The 17311-nt window shown below is 40.8% G+C and overlaps 2 protein-coding genes across 10 annotated transcripts; both read right to left on the minus strand.

Moving 5' to 3' along the window:
* Positions 1-4780: 4780 nt before the first annotated feature.
* p2ry8 (P2Y receptor family member 8) lies at positions 4781-8257 on the minus strand. 8 transcript variants are annotated; one of them, XM_047046600.1, is made up of 4 exons: positions 8016-8257; positions 7714-7788; positions 6715-7041; positions 4781-6586 (listed from the first exon to the last, which is right to left on the minus strand). In XM_047046600.1, exons 3-4 carry the CDS (start codon positions 7005-7007, stop codon positions 5803-5805), a joined length of 1077 nt encoding a protein of 358 aa, XP_046902556.1. In that variant the 5' UTR covers positions 7008-7041; positions 7714-7788; positions 8016-8257; the 3' UTR covers positions 4781-5802. The 8 variants fall into 8 exon arrangements, with proteins under 8 accessions (XP_046902556.1, XP_046902554.1, XP_046902557.1 ...); XM_047046598.1 differs by having other exon boundaries at positions 7946-8257; XM_047046601.1 differs by lacking the exon at positions 7714-7788 and adding an exon at positions 7946-7977 and having other exon boundaries at positions 8194-8245.
* Positions 8258-9227: 970 nt separating this feature from the next.
* upf3a (UPF3A regulator of nonsense mediated mRNA decay) lies at positions 9228-15792 on the minus strand. 2 transcript variants are annotated; one of them, XM_047047175.1, is made up of 11 exons: positions 15603-15792; positions 15003-15109; positions 14752-14858; positions 14460-14558; positions 14061-14171; positions 13834-13889; positions 13594-13752; positions 13367-13500; positions 12868-13156; positions 12243-12320; positions 9228-10603 (listed from the first exon to the last, which is right to left on the minus strand). In XM_047047175.1, exons 1-11 carry the CDS (start codon positions 15741-15743, stop codon positions 10430-10432), a joined length of 1455 nt encoding a protein of 484 aa, XP_046903131.1. In that variant the 5' UTR covers positions 15744-15792; the 3' UTR covers positions 9228-10429. The 2 variants fall into 2 exon arrangements, with proteins under 2 accessions (XP_046903131.1, XP_046903133.1); XM_047047177.1 differs by lacking the exon at positions 12243-12320.
* Positions 15793-17311: the final 1519 nt, after the last annotated feature.

Raw genomic sequence — 17311 nt, forward strand, 5'->3', positions numbered from 1 at the left:
GTCTGACTGTCACAATCTATGTTTACATTCTTGTGCCCTATAAAAGATGGTCCTCCGGCTTTCAGAGCTGAGAGAGACATGATTGAGACCTAAGCCTGGTGTTGTGTTGTCATTTATTGTCAGAGATCTGGTTCTTTGTTTGGCAAAACTCATTGCCACAACTTGTGCCACTGTGTTTAAATGCACGCTTAAGATAAAAAAGAAACAGGCAATGAAAATAAGCAAAGGCTGTAATCATAATATATATGGGGTTCCATAAAAGTTATTGATTGAGATTAGTGAAGATTTCATGCTATTTTCAGAGATTAGCGATTTATTTTCTATCATTTTTTTAAATGTTTTATTGAAAAAGTAAAGGGTGTGGAAGTAGGACAGACACTATTAGAATAATCTGGTGTATATTAGAGATTTTTTGACCCAAGTCTGGAAAAGATATTGAGATTATCAACGATTTCATGCTATTTTCAGAGATTAGCAATTTTCTATCATTTTTTTTAAAACATTATTGAAAAAGTAAAGGGTGTGGAAGTAGGCCAGACACTATTAGAATAATATGGTGTATATTCGAGATTTTTTGACCCAAGTTTGGAAAAGATATTGAGATTAGCAAGGATTTCATGCTATTTTCAGAGATTAGCGATTTTCTATCATTTTTTTAAATGTTTTATTGAAAAAGTAAAGGGTGTGGAAGTAGGCCAGACACTATTAGAATAATCTGGTGTATATTCGAGATTTTTTTAAACAAGTTTGAAAAAGTTATTGAGATTATCAATGATTTCATGCTATTTTCAGAGATTAGCGATTTTCTATCATTTTTTAAAATGTTTTATTGAAAAAGTAAAGGGTGTGGAAATAGGCCAGACACTATTAGAATAATCTGGTGTATATTCGAGATTTTTTTAAACAAGTTTGGAAAAGATATTGAGATTATCAATGATTTCATGCTATTTTCAGAGATTAGCGATTTTCTATCATTTTTTTAAATGTTTTATTGAAAAATTAAAGGGTTTGGAAGTAGGCCAGACATTGTTGGAATGCTCTGCTGTTTGTTTGAGGTTTTATAGTCATACAAATATTATAAATGTCATCATTTTTCAAAATTGTATGGGTAATTTTCACCCGGTCCCTAACTCGGTGCTGCAAAGTAGCGTCTTCCGAATGTGAGACGAATGTCGAATGTCGAATATGAAACTAACTTCACCTCGCTTCAATAGCTAGCTAGTTAGTTATGGAAGCAAATCGTGACCAAAATTCAAATGAAAATGCATTTCCAGAAATGCATTTTCATTTTAAGAATGTGGCTGCATTATTTGACTCATAAATCAAATTAGTATTCAATCATCCTATTTGCATTTTCATTTTCTTCTTTAAGACTGCTCATTCTTTCCCTTAATTAAAATGAAAACGAAAAAGACATTTGAAATTTAATTTTCAAAATATGCCCCAGCAAATAGATACCAAAATTCAATTTGAAATGTAAAATTTGAAAATGAAAATGCATTTCCAGAAATGCATTTTCATTTTAAGAACGTGGCTGCAAAATCGTGACCACAATTCAAATTCAAATGCATTACCAGAATTGCATTTTCATTTTCAAGAACGTGGCTGCAAAATCGTGACCACAATTCAAATTCAAATGCATTTCCAGAAATGCATTTTCATTTTAAGAACGTGGCTGCAAAATCGTGACCACAATTCAAATTCAAATGTATTTCCAGAAATGCATTTTCATTTTAAGAATGTGGCTGCATTATTTGACTCATAAATCAAATTAGTACTGATTAGTACTGAGCGGACATTGCATTTTCATTTTCATGTTCTGCCCGCAAAGAACTGCCCATAATTCGAAAACGAAAATGCATTCTGAGCGGCGCAGTAGAGTGACGTCAGTAGCCGCTCTTCTTCAGCTCCCTGCTGACCGAGCTACCCATCTTGTTCGGTAGGGGGCGGTGTGCACATACGCATTGCATTACATGACAAATGTGCCGGGAAATTGATTGAATTGCCGGGTCTTTAGAGGACGCATCACAGATCATGGCGCTCCCTCAAATTGTGCAGACACTGATAGAATTAGCTGAGCTGGTAGAAACTAATAATATATCTGAGTCTGATGCCCGTGACCGAGTAGAACAAGTCACAGAGAGCTTGGCTGCATACTCTGCCGTCACAGACGTACACATTAATGAGGTTGCCATAGTAAACCTCTCTTCAGTCCTGGAACGGCTGGATGCTGTGGAGCCTCAAATGGGACGGGGACGACCAACCATCCACATCCCGTTCGAGTCCATCGAAAACTATTTATTAAATGGTTTAAAAATAAAGGACATAGCGGAGCTGTTGTCGGCCACCAGACCATCCGTCGGAGGATGCAAAGCTGACAAAAGTATCTGAATTTGAATATGAAAGATCAGAAATATTTGTGTCTCGAATTTCATAAAACTGAAATATATTGCTGTTGAATATATAATATCTGAATTATTTGTATGCCAAATTTAATACAACTGAATTATTTTGATCCAAAAATAAAACATTCTAAAATTCAGATTGCAGGAATTCAGATTCTTGAAATTCAGATTGCGGAAATTCAAATTCAGATTGCGGAAATTCAGATTTTGTCTGAACCAGGCCAAAGGTGAAACAGCTTGCTTTCACAGGAAAAAGTAGACCATTTAATAAATAGTTTTCGATGGACTCGAACGGGATGTGGATGGTTGGTCGTCCCCGTCCCATTTGAGGCTCCACAGCATCCAGCCGTTCCAGGACTGAAGAGAGGTTTACTATGGCAACCTCATTAATGTGTACGTCTGTGACGGCAGAGTATGCAGCCAAGCTCTCTGTGACTTGTTCTACTCGGTCACGGGCATCAGACTCAGATATATTATTAGTTTCTACCAGCTCAGCTAATTCTATCAGTGTCTGCACAATTTGAGGGAGCGCCATGATCTGTGATGCGTCCTCTAAAGACCCGGCAATTCAATCAATTTCCCGGCACATTTGTCATGTAATGCAATGCGTATGTGCACACCGCCCCCTACCGAACAAGATGGGTAGCTCGGTCAGCAGGGAGCTGAAGAAGAGCGGCTACTGACGTCACTCTACTGCGCCGCTCAGAATGCATTTTCGTTTTCGAATTATGGGCAGTTCTTTGCGGGCAGAACATGAAAATGAAAATGCAATGTCCGCTCAGTACTAATCAGTACTAATTTGATTTATGAGTCAAATAATGCAGCCACATTCTTAAAATGAAAATGCATTTCTGGAAATACATTTGAATTTGAATTGTGGTCACGATTTTGCAGCCACGTTCTTAAAATGAAAATGCATTTCTGGAAATGCATTTGAATTTGAATTGTGGTCACGATTTTGCAGCCACGTTCTTGAAAATGAAAATGCAATTCTGGAAATGCATTTTCATTTGAATTTTGGTCACGATTTGCTTCCATAGTTAGTTAGCTCAACTAGATGCATCTACTACTGCGGTCTAAGTTTTGTGAAACGCAGACATTAAGATCACCTGCTCACTACAAACAAAAGGGAGTGGAAGAACACTGGACATATTGTACAATAAAATGTTTTATTGAATTGCAGTTGGTTGCCTTGTATATTCTGTTCAATTTTTTTCTATTGAACAGTTGCCGGTGATCATGGTTAGATTCAACTTGCATCAAGTACAAACGTGTTGTTAATGTGGTAAATTGTAAGTGGGCTAATGAAGAAAAAAAAAGTTGAACAAATCCCATTTACTTCAACAGTCGAAGGTTAAACGTTAAGTGGAACAATATAGGCTAGCATAGCCATTTCCAGCTCTGCTTCACAATATTGCGTTATGCATTATAAGTTAATGTTATACATACATGTTAATAAAGTAGCATACATACATGATACAACACACCAGTAACCAATTGATATTGTATTAATATACCGAAAATATCCGTGAATCGAGATGGTGCTGCTGTCGGTCCAGCCGAAAACCATTCAAACACGTTGACAGCAGTGGGTTTTCATTTAACTACAGCGAGCTACCGGAACCACGTGACAAAAAGCTCTAGCTTTTTTCCTGCGTTTCACTGGCAGTGAGTGTTCACAATGTTGTAGTTCACTCCATTGTTCACCAAAAACGTCAGCGAGGATTGCCTAATGTAGATAAGAGTCAGCTGAAGATAGCCAGAATATCGGATTTCTTCAACTGAGCCTGTTTCATTCGTAATTTGCCTGAGAAAACGACTTCCGTTGGCCAGCTCCATTGAAAACCATTCAAAAAAGTTGACAGCAGTGGGGCTTTTTGGAACTACAGCAAGCTACATGAACCACGTGATCACGTGTCGGCGAGATCAAAGCGTGTCCAACTCTCTTTTTCTATGGCTCTGGGTCCGATTTTGCAGGTTGATTTTCTACTGGCGAATCAGCGAACAGAGGGAGTGGCTGAGAACGATGGCGTTGATGTCGTGCGCTAGTTTGTGTCGTAGTTCCGTAATGGCGAGGGAGAAAGATGCGAGCGAAGCCATTCGGTCAGTTGTGGCAACACTGCCGAATATCTATAGACTAAAGCCGGAGCAAGAACAAGTTTTGCTGAGTTTTTTTGGTGGCCATGATGTTGTGGCCCTCCTCCCCACGGGGTTCGGGAACAGTTTGATTTTCCTGCTATGGCAGCTAGCTCTGTTACAGTGGGGCTGAAGGAATTGGTTAAGGCAAACGCTAGCGATTGGTTATGGCACATCAGAGTGGCTCTGGGCAGATCCAATAGTTTTAAACTTCAACAGAGTACCCATCTACAAGAAAGTCAACGCTTGTCAATGGAGATAGGCCACACTATGTACAAATGAAATGTACGAGAGTCTGGTTAGGACCAGGCTAACAATTTACCCCCAAATCAAACAGGCCTAGTTCTAATTTATGTTGTATTGATTCTGGTGTGAGATACCGAGTTTTAGAGATCGGCAGTAGAGATGTCTCGGCGTTATATATTTATATATCATGTAAGAAAAATATATGTATACATATTTCGGCAATTTTTCTTACTCTTTGTGAGAATAGGACAAATAGACAATTTGCTCTAAAGTGCTCCTCTTCAAGATGTTCTTCACGGCAATGCAGTAATTTCGGACAGCGTGCGTGGTTGCCTGTCGTAGCGTAGCACATTTATATTTTTATATCAATATATTGGGGGGAACATTTTGACCAGATTTGAATATTGGGGGGTGATATAGGCTATATTATGATTACGGCGTTGCTTCACGGGCAGATGCTCCCATATACCTTTACCATTGTCAGTCTTACCAAACCAAATTCAAGCAAGAAGGTGAAACAGCCTTCAAAGGTTCCCATTCTCTGTTCTGATAGTTTAACGCGCATTTTATTGACAAACTACATAATGCAACCATACACCTTTACAAAATTGGCCTATACAAAATTCTGCTTTATAAAATATAAGTGAGCAATACTATATCATCAGATCATGGCGCTTATTAATATATTAATAAATGCTTGATCATTTAACAATGTTTCTTTCTCAAAACACTAATGAATATGTTGCCAATATACAGTACTAAATACAAATGAATAAAATGATCACAAAAACTCCAACCTCAAGGGATGTTGTGTAACTGGTGTCAGTCCCTCACTTGCCCACTCCAGGTCTCAAATTAGGGTCCCCCTGATTCACTCAATGACCACCTTTTATAAACATAATTTAGCCAGCCACACCAATGAATAGCTAGCAATTTGGTGGGGCAGGTGGTGGTATTGAGGGGTGAGTTTAACCTATTCAAGAGTTGCAATATTTTACATCTCTCGCTCTCACTGTCACTCTTCACATCTACTGGTTAGGTCTTTACGTTGAACGTAACAAACTCTGCTGTTCTCTCCTTCCTGTTCCCCAGAAGGGTACTGCGTTGACAACATGCTCTCCTTGTATGGCTCTGACCGCCCAGTCTCCCCGCTACTCAGACTCCTCAACCTCAACATGCGTCTCAACTTCTGACGGAACTCCTTAGATGCAAAGTAGTAGATGAAGGGATCCACACAGCTGTTGAGACAGCTGAGAGACAGAGAAAGTTTGTAGGCCATGTAGAAGGAACTATCAAAGAAGATCCTGGCAACTGTGTGGGCTAGTAGAAGAATGTTGTTAGGGGCGAAAAAGAGGGTGAAGACCAGGAGGACAGTGACGGCAAGACGTTTAGCTTTTCCCTTTTGCGCCGTTTTGGTGTTCCGGTCCAGTTTCCCAATCACGCTAATGTAGCAGAAAGATGTGATGATGAACGGGATAAGGAACAGGATAACCACAATGCAGAAGAGGAAAGCTGCCCAGGCCTTTAAGGATGGGAGCATGTCCTTCTTCAGCACATCAAAGCAGGTGGTGATATCCAGTTCTGGAACGTAGAATGTCAGGTCCGTTTTCATCAGTGGGAACAGAACTGACAGAACCACGCCCCACATGAAGATGCAGCCTATCACAGCCACTGATTTCCTCTTTCGGATCTGGCGGAAAAGCATGGGCCGAACAATGCCAAGATAGCGGTCCACACTAATGGCCGTCATCGTCAGGATGGAACAATACATGTTGGCAAAGAAGCCCAGCGTCAGGAACCTGGAAGAACAGATGATGAGATACAAATGTATACAGTTAGACACACGTACATGCCCTTTGAGACACAGGTTTGGATTCTGGCCTTGATCAGGCTGTGTTGTAGAAAAAAGAAGTCAACTGTACACTACCTGCATAGGCCAGGGCTCAGAGTCCAGTTATAATGATTTAGCTGATAGAAGATCTGGAAGGGCAGGGTGGTCCCCAATGACAGGTCTGTCAGGGTCAAGTTGATCATGAAGATGATGGACGGAGTCTTGGGAGAGGTGCGGAAGAGGAGGAGCCACATGGATAGGCCATTTCCTGTCACGTTGACTATAGTGACAAGTATGTAGACGATAGAGATTGCGACACTGGCCTGATGGTTCTGGAACAGGGACAGTGTGGCGTTGTCCAGTCGAGTGGTGTTGGAATTCAGGGGCATGGTGGGATTTGTGGTGTTGGTAGCCGGATTGTCTCTAACAAACACAAAGACAGATATAGCAGTTATCATTGTGTTTCTCTTTATTTGCCATGATACTGCAACTACAGTAAATATGAACTTACAAAGAGTGAAAAAGAGATGTCAAATTTCATAAATTACAAGAACAAATTATATTAAAGTGTTCCCCCTAGAACTTGTATTGTATGTTTTGGTTAGGGGGCCATTACTGTTGCATGATATTATGTTGTTCAGCTGTGTATAATTAATTCATCACTTTCCTCTGTGCTAGTCAAATAAAAAGTTACATCAACGTAACCTTTTACACCTTTTTGCAAAAACAGTTGCAGTAAACACAGTACAAGAGGTGTGAAAGGAGGAGTTGCCACAAAGGGACGTGTTTGTTGAAGGTGTGAAAACTCAATTGACATATTTGGAGGGACACCTGCTCCCTAGAGATTTGTAATTCATAAACAACTGAATCTGTTATGTACGTTATGTACATTGATTGATCAGACAATAATTGATTGATGGATTGTTTTTTGACTCCTTTGACAGGCTCCATGCATTTTAGTTCACACTTGTGTACATCTGCAAGCTACATTTCTTTTGTTTTAAAAAGTTTCTCAATTCTGTAATGACCACGTGTTTCCTCTATTACAACCAACGAGGTGTAAGCACACATGGCTGAGAGGAAATAACCACAAACCATGTGCGGCTGTCCCTGAGTTGCTGTGGCAGGGATCCTGAATCCACTCACTCAATACACAACTGGGATACACAACTCATAACAAGAAAGGGAAGGACATTAAAACATAAGCTTACAATGTACAGTAACAAGCATTATTAAGGACTGTCACCAAATGACTTAATCTAAATTTGAGAGAAAACACCTAACAGATCAATAAAAACATTATACAGTATGTACAGCATGACAATACCTCAGTTGAATTCCTCATCCAACCATCACCGTCTCCAAATGGGCAAAAAAGGAAATTGAATGTCACTTACTTGACAGAGACAACGTGCTTCACTCGGAAACAATAAATGCAAATGTAAAACTGTGAAACTTAATCCAGCAATTCAATTAGATTTAATTTAGAAATTAAATTCAATTTAATTTATATCGCTTGACAAAAATCGGAAAACACCCATTTTAGTTTACTGTCTAACAGTAAAGTAAACGTACCTCTTCCCATAGACTAGTCACAAAGAAAGACTAAGTGAGCGAAATGAAGAGTGAGGCGGTTGGGGTGGTTCCAAGGGTACTGATGTACCAACCCTACTTGTTCAGGAAGCACAGTTCCTTCGTAATATTTCATCATGCTTGAAGTTTGTGTTGCGGGGGTCACTATTATTTGATAGATGTATGAGATAACCTTTCGACAATGTTATGTTCACATAGACAAGATTAAGTTAATATCATTAATATTATTGTTACTACTTGTCTCAACACATGGTCTTAGGCATAAAATAAAACACAAATGATGACATGCACTGCCATGCTCATAACAGATGGAAATGTCTTGACACAGTAGAGTGTGGAACAGGATATAAGTTTAAAGCAATACTCCCTTTGAGTCATACCCAGAGTTACGGAGAGCAAGAAAGCGATAGAGAATAAGAAGGAAGAGAGCAAAGCAGAGATTGAATGCATAATCTAAACGTACATCTAAACTGCTCAGTGTGTATCTGTGTGTGTGGGGGGTTGTTTTTTTGTGTGTGCACGTTCGAGGGACAAGGAATTACACATACACATAATGTACTAGTACAAGATGCACACATGTGCTAAATACAAACACAAAAAGCCTCAAAAGAGAAAAAGAAACCAGATTTGGTGTCCATGTGTGGGCTGCAACCCTTTGCAGAAGGGTGAGTGAGGCTTGGAGTAAAACAAGAACATACTTTCCCCTGCTTTTTGTTCACAAGAAAAACCACGAGGTGCACACGGTGTGGTTTAGGTTGTCCGCATCCTGGCTGTGCTAGTTCTTCTTTTATCTGCTCCTCTAAGAAGGGCATGACATTATCTGATACTGTGGCAATTTGTACATTCATGCAATTTCAGCTTGATATTGCCTCCAGCCAGTATTATCCATACTATTATTGTACAAGTAAAACATGCTGAATAAGGCACAAATATGTCCATTACAGTTTAGCTTATAGATTTATTTCACATTTTTCAAATTACTCTCATCATGAAAACAAACCATACTGGATGATGGTATGATACACATAATATAATAATGTGAGTCGTGTGCAAAAATATCTAAGGCATGTTACAAAGACATTACTATGTTATTACATATTAGTTACTACCTTCTCACAAAACAGTTCAGGCATCAGGTCATTTGGATAGTTCATGTGGTAGAGAACAGCAAAGAAAATGAAAATGAGAAGACAGTCAATCTCAGCACCTTCCTAATTTTATTATCAATTTACTGTAAATGATCAATCCGTCACATAACCAAAAGTGTGTGATTTCCCCTGGCTCACATTTGAATCACTGCTAGGAAGGAAACTGCTTGCATCACTTAATGCAAAATAAGCAGCTGCTGCCTTTACTTACATCCGGCAATAAGATTTTGTAAGAATTGTCACAAGTCACAGTAAAACAAGTATATAACTAACGAAACTCACAATCCACACATTCGGTCCACTACTGATAGTTTTTTTTTGTCTCAATCACACAAATACGTACATCTGTATATACATACAATTACATTATGGATTTAATTTCTGTGGTTAAAGATATTCTACATCCAGATCCAAATACATCTTAAATATTTTAAATAAAAGTTTTGCATCATATATTTTGTTTTATGATCAAATCTATAAGTCTTTCTTTAAAAACATCACAGTCGAATGGACTCTCTACAAAGGCTTATAAATCTGCTTTGTGGGTGATGAGGGAAGGCATATGGGTTGACAGATACTGTTGGATGAGCCGCCTCAAACACATAACAACTATGGGCCCAGGTGGAATATATCAAATATAAAGCTAACTGTTATCAGGCAGTGACTTCTGAAATGTATGAGGACATTAGAAGAAGTATCATATCCAGAAACATGAAGGTTAAGTTGTGCTATTAATATCCATTGGGATCACAGCCAACTTTTATATTTTACTTAAAATGGCAATTATTACAATCTAGTTGTCACTAGTGCAGCTTCTAAACTGTACTTTAAGAATGTTTCTGCTGTGACACTTTAGTCATAAAACTTGAACCTAAATTGACATTTCATGGAATCATATTTCTGAAATGAAAATAAATTTGGACCATGAAGCTGTCAGAACCATCTGTTTGTTAAAAATGAAACCTTTAAAGAACATCTAAACAGCCGGAGCTTGATTCTATTTGCCTGAAATACAATCCAATAGGGATTTGTTAAGCATCAGAGAAGCATGGATGTCAAACAAAAACCAACTACTCATCTCCACTTTTCTCTGACCCTGTTCCCATGGTAGCAACTTCATAGCAAGGTTCGGGGCCAGGCTCAAGGGCGTGGCTGACAGGGGGGCAGTCGAAACTTTTGCCCCCTGAGATCATGCGTTTGCGGTTACGGGCGCCAGGTTGGTACAGCTGCATGGCCGGACGGTCCTGGGTGGAAACAAGCCAGCAGATACATGGAGAGAGGGGTAACACACTACTATGTCAACAACAACAAACTATAATCAAACTCTGAAAAGTATATAAATCTAACAATGGCAAAGGAGAAAATGCAAAAGAGTCATTTATGTGTATTAACTGTGTTAAGGCCTTCTAAGGTCTCCTTGATTGTGTGAAAAGTAAACAAAATGGCCCATTTTATGTTTTCATGCAAAGCACCTCCCTGTGATGATGAAAGCTACTATATGTATTTCCTCATATCCAGAAGAGATTTACCCTAACAGTACAAATATCCATTCTATCAACATCTAACATGTTGAAATGAAGACCAGAGTTGATGTGTTCATATTTAAATCTTAAAACAAAAGCTTTCCTCTAATGTTTTAGTACTCTTTAAAGCTTTTAGTTAAACACTCTTCGCATATTGAAAGGGACAGTTACCCCATGTTGCAGGTACTAGTCCCTGTCCCTTTAAAAGCAGGGCTACCAAGTTTCACCAAAAGTTCAGAGTGAAATGTCACTCTCACATGGGCGATAATCTGAAATCAATATTGGGGTGGACATATACATTATATAAAAGATCAAATAATCTCAAGAGCAGATCCTGGGGGTACACAACAAAGGTTGTGCTGTAACACATAGGCTACATTATGTAAAACTTTAAAATGCTTATAATGTTTCTATATTCAGAACAAGGGCTTTCATTGCACATAAAAAATACTTAGTTATGGTTACAGTGATATGTTGGGGGCAACGGCACATTATGTTCAGCTTTGATAGGGATATCAATAGTTAATGTCAGGGCGCTCAGGAAAACAATTTTGTTTCGCAGTATTTGAGCAATTTGAGTGCGGCAAAGACGGTATTCAGCTCAAAGTAGCCCCTTTCAAACAGGCTGTTCGATGCATGAATGTTGCACTGTAAATATGTTGCAAGCGACCTTTCCCGTAACGTGCATTGATCTCCAGGCAAGTGTGGACAAGTCAGTGAGTATTAAAATAGTACACTTATAAGTATATTACTAGTACATTAATGTTCATATACTTACTACATAAAGTATATTCAGAAATATACTTGAACTGTACTTAAGTATACATGATGTATGTTATTTTAATAACAATTCAAATTAACTTGAAGTATACTATATAGTTAAGTAAAGAGTTAAGTTAAGAGTAAGCAGGCTGAATTAGGTCAGATGCTATCTGCACCTTTGTGTGGGGTACTTGCTTGTGTCAAGAGGCTAGATAGTGTAGACATACTAGCTTGTGCAGACACAGCAGCTGGTGCAGAGCGGATACAGTCGATGGTATAGAGATACTAGTATGTGTAGAGAAAGTTGCTGGTGTAGTGAGGTTATTGAGTGTAAGGAGGTTAGCTTGTGTAGGGAGTCTAGTATGAGTAGGCAGTCTAACATGTGTACGGATACTAACTTGTATAGGGATGCTAGCTTATGTGGGGATGCTAGCTTGTATAGGGATACTAACTTATGTGGGGATGCTAGCTTATGTGAGGATGCTAGCTTGTATAGGGATGCTAGCTTATGTGGGGATGCTAGCTTACGTGGGGATGCTAGCTTATGTGGGGATGCTAGCTTATGTGGGGATGCTAGCTCGTGTAGGGCCTTGTGTACCTTGGCTGGCAGAGACCCTCCTATCTGGTGTGTTCCCTCTGACTGCGCGGTCCCTCTGTCCTGATGCACTATCACAGACTGAGAAACATGGGTCTGGATCAATGTTACATACTGATACACGGCCGGGGTTAATGTTACTGTACATACTGACACAAGTGCTATATCAATGTAACATACTGAGACATGGCCTGGGTCACTATCACAGACTGGGAAACATGGGTTTGGGTCAATGTTACATACCGAGACATGGCCTGGGTCAATGTTACATGGGACAATATTTAAACTTCAGCAGCTGCCACACTAGAACTAGTAGATCTGTTTTACTTATGTGCTGCATAACATTGTATTGTTAAATTGTATATATGTTTGTAACACTGTGTACGATCCTGAGTCTATGGTACTCTATGGTAGTGATAATGATAACTGCCTGACATCTATTTCCAGTACACGCCAGGGACTTAGTGTTCTGGGCCTCAGCTTTATCAGTGAATCTACATTGGGTATGTGTATTTAGGCAGTACGGCAACAGAAAGCAATGCCAACCAGTAACCCTTACAGTAGCAAAAACATTGCAGTAGGAAGAACATTACTGTAGCATCCACCCAATCCCGTGTCTCTTGCTCACCTTCTCGCTCACCTTGTTCCGGATTCGCTCCTTCCTGCCACCCTGATCCTCCCTGTCCTCCTTGCCCCCCTTGTCCCCCCCCTCGGTGCAGTAGTAGCCATGGTGATGGCCCTCTTTCTTAGCACGGTCCTGGCAGTAACCTTTGCCCCACTTAGTCTCCTCTTTGCGGCGCATGAACTTGTCGAACTCATAGTGGTGCCTCTGGCGTTTCCGCTCCTCGTCTCTTCCTCTGTGGTCCTTCTGTCTGCGGCTGTGCTCCCGCTGCTCTTTGTCACCCTCCTGCTGACCCCTAGTCATTAAGAGTGGATAAAGGAGAAGTCAGCATCCAAATGAAATGTACAGTGAGAAAATAGTAAATACATTGATAATATAGACAACTTGCATTTGGAGACCTTATTTATTTAGCTGTTATGTTGTAGATTTTTTTTTTATCAGTACATTAGGAAAGACACTGTGCCAGACACTAAAACTATTTTAACCACAAAGTGTAGCTTCTTACTTCTCCTTGGGTTCCTTTGACTTTGCGTGTCCGCTGGGTTTGTCCCACTTGTTTCGGTCTGTCTCTCCGCTGTCCCCTTTGTCCTTCAGTCTGTCTGAGTCTAGGTCATCTTCCCTGTCACTCTTCTTCAAAAGCTGGGATCACAAGAAGAGTAATTTACATATGTACTGTGAGCGGCTTCAGGTTTGTTGGTTGGAACAGTAGGGAGCAAATCAACATGCAACCACCTTGATCTTTATCTCCTTCTCCGACAGTTTCTTCTGCTTCTCAGCCTCCTTGCGTTTGCGTCTCTCCTCCTCCCTCCTCTTCCTCTTTTCATCCTCCCTCTGGCGTTTCTTCTCCAGCTCTCTGCGCCTCCTCTCCTCTCTCTTCTCGTCTCTTATTCTCTGCAAGGAAGGATTGAAACATAACACATAGACAGGAGTATAATGTAACGGCTTCTATGAGACCCCTTTCACTGCTGTTACCTGCTTCTCCAGTTTCTTATTCTTGATGTACTCCAGAAGTGGTGTTGTTCTTTTGGCTGAAACAATAAGAGTTACAATCTTCACTGGTCAATAGGAATACAGCCTGTCAATTAGCTTGAATAGAAGAAACATATTTACACATGACCAATGTATAATTCAAATATGAATAGCGGGAACAGACAAAGTAAATCATTACAAGTCAAACGGATTATTGCCTGCTCTCTCACCTATGAGTTCCCTGGTCTTGGCCTCTATCTCCCCCAGCAGAGTCTCAGGGTTGGCCAGGGACTTCTCCTCATCGCAGGAGTAGCTCTCCAGGAAGCGCCGGTACTCTGGGTCTGAGGAAGAACAGGGGACAGACAAGGAGGCCACTTATCATAATCATACAGACCCAGAGTAGAACAGACCCAGGGGAGATTAAACCATAAATGTACCGTCAGCTTCAAACAGGCAGCTTCAATGTTGCCTGTCTGTTTGTGGTCTTTATGCTCTGTGGTCGTTAAGCGGTCATTGATGCTCTTTTATGTACAGAGCCATAAACTGAGGAGTGCAATTAACGTTCATGGTTCATGTTACCACCACATCAAATATGAACAGTCTAAAGACAGATTTCTCCATTACTGTACCTTCTTCAATGCTTCCAGCTTTGGCATCTTTCTTTTTTAACTTCTTTTTCGAAATCTTCTGGAACGGGGCAAACTCTACCACAGCTGGGTACTCCTGGCCTGGGTCAATATGAACAGGAGATGGATTATTGATGACAGATGATGCACTGATTGAACAGGTTACCATGGCTCCAGACACTGTAAGAAGGAAGAATCAATCCTACTTTTTCGTCTACATGAAGCAGTTTACCTGGAACAGACATCTGCCGTTTAGATTATTGTGCGTAGAACACTATAACACAATGACCTGTACCTTTACTATCGATGAAAACGTAGCCATCAAAACGATCCCTAAAAAGCAAGATGTCCTCTAGGTTCTTGAAGTTGATGTAAGCTCTGGAGAACAGGTGTGGGTAGAGGCTACAGGGAGACAGCACATAATCAATAGGACAAATACTGGTGGCTACTGCATCAAACTTTTTTAGCTATAGTTTCACACCATAGATTGTAGTCATGGAAAATGTTGAAGTCTGTGCTAGGCCTAATATTTTCATCCATCTCTACCTTTGGTCAGCTGGAAAAAACTCGAAGTAGTCGTAGGACGGAAGGGGACTGAGTTGCTCTTCCAACTGGTCCTTGGAAAGACTGGGTGGAAGTCGCCGGATAACCACCTTAAAATGGAAACAACTGGCTTGTCTACAATAGCGATCCAGACGATATCAAGCAGCATATAAACTACATTTCAGTTACTCCGTTTTACATTGTTTTCCCCCTATGTCTTACAACTGCATTAGTTACGTTTATTGTTCCTCAAAAGCGTGTGCAGCTCTCACATAATGTGCATTTTGAACGGCCAGTAAAAAACCTTCGTAGACCATGTAGTCAAAGCTAGCTACAGAGTTAGCTCTAGCTACCTATAGTTCGTTACCAAATAACACTGAAAAAGAACAGCATACTAGAACTTGAAAACTGTTAAACTAGGTACTAGCCTAGGATAGTATGCGCATCTGTTTTCAAATCCAACAGGATGTTGTTACCGTGGTTCCGCGTCCTAGCCAACGTTGTTGCTGTCCGCGGTGCTGAAATGATCCTGGCTAGCTACTGTACAACCTCCATATCTGCTCACCACAATGATGCGCCGTAATCACAACATGCTTCACTTACCTTGGTGAAAACCTCTTTCTTTTCCTCTTTTTGCTTGGAGTTCACGGACACACCGTCCGGTTTCCGTGGAATATCTTTGAATTGTATTTCAACGACGCTTTTCTCCCTACCTCCAGTTGTTTGGTCCTTTTCAGACCTCATTTCTCTCCATCTCTCTCCTGAAAGTCACTGACCGTTCGCGAGAGTTGGACGCGTATTATCGCGAGTTTACGAACTACAAATAGGTTTTGAATGTTGAGTCCCAAAAAAGTGTTTTTCTATCCACTATGAACACAATAGGAAATGGTTGCATAGTTATTTGCTGAGAAATACATTACACGTTGGCCACTTGCACACAGGTCCGTATCAACACTGACAATGTTACTAAATTAAAAAGTCAAATTTAATTTCAATGCCGCATCATGAACTGCACACTAATTTAACATGAGCCTGTTAAATGGTCACGTTGTTCCAAAAAATACATAACCTAAGAACAGTCGGTATTTTTTAAATATGTGTTTACGGAGAAACATACATTAAGGTCAAATTAGTTACGGTCATGACTTGCCAGTCCATTTAGTAGCTGAGTGTGGGCAATGGGCATGCTGTCTGACCATCAGCCCAGCACAATTATCTTCCGTTGCAAGCTATAGTGTCACTGCCTTCCGAGTCGCTGCCGTTGTCGTTGGAGCTTGGTTTTGCGGTATCGGCCCGAGGCAGGCAGAAGGGACTAGCCGTGGTCGCGGTGCTGAACGTGCTCCATGTGTCTGGACTGGAGGTCTGGCTCAGCGATCGACCGAAGCTGTCGCGACATGGAACTATAAGCAGGCACAGAGACATGCTTAATAAAATGACTTATCTTAACACGTATTACAATGATCTATTTTGGGCATGAATGCTAACAGTAGTTTCAGAATTTGATTAAAGAATGTGGCAGAATCCAACTCTTAATGGACTCACCACTGAGAAAAGTCCGCTTGCCGCTGCTTGTCTCCACACAGAGCCGGGGTGAGGGTCTCTCCGGGGTGGACACAGAGCTTTTGAGGCTGGGCACGAAGGTGGAGCAGGTGTCCAGGTCTCGACAAACCCGCTCTTGAGTGTAGGTTACCACTGACTTAGACGGAGTGCAGCCCATCTCCCCAACTGCTGACACTGATCCCCATCAGAGGCTGAAGGGAGAGAAACTAGGAGAAGAGAGGGGAAGAAAGAGCGGGGAAGAAAGAGAGTGGGGGAGACGGGGAAAGGAGTGGGACTGAGAGGGAACGAGACACAGGAAATATGACACTAGGAGATGCAGGAGGAGAGGCTGAACAGTAAAAATAAAGGGGAGAGCAAGGGAGAACGATGGTTGTCAAGGGTGCAGAACAGAAGTGTGGTTGTCAGGGAAAGGACACAGGAGTTTGCAGCTATCTTTTGAAGCGGCTCAGAGATATAATACCAACCAATTCCCTCCTCCTCCACAGACGCTGACCTTTGCAGGAAAAAAGGGGGCTAGGAATAGGTGCATAGGTGACCTCACACTCAAAGCCCACTTGGGAGTGGCCCACTTAATTTGGTCTGCATCCTAGCAGCTCTGGAGTAGTTGCTAAACAAATACACTACAGCAGACACACACACACAGGCATACTTCAAAAAGTGTGTAGAAGCGGGAGTGGGGTGGATGAGTGGATGTTCAGCCAAATATGGGCATGAGCTATATCAATACAATATCAGTTGGTTCAATACGAAAC

The sequence above is a fragment of the Hypomesus transpacificus genome, chromosome 23, assembly GCF_021917145.1.
Source record: "Hypomesus transpacificus isolate Combined female chromosome 23, fHypTra1, whole genome shotgun sequence".
Lineage (NCBI taxonomy): Eukaryota > Metazoa > Chordata > Actinopteri > Osmeriformes > Osmeridae > Hypomesus > Hypomesus transpacificus.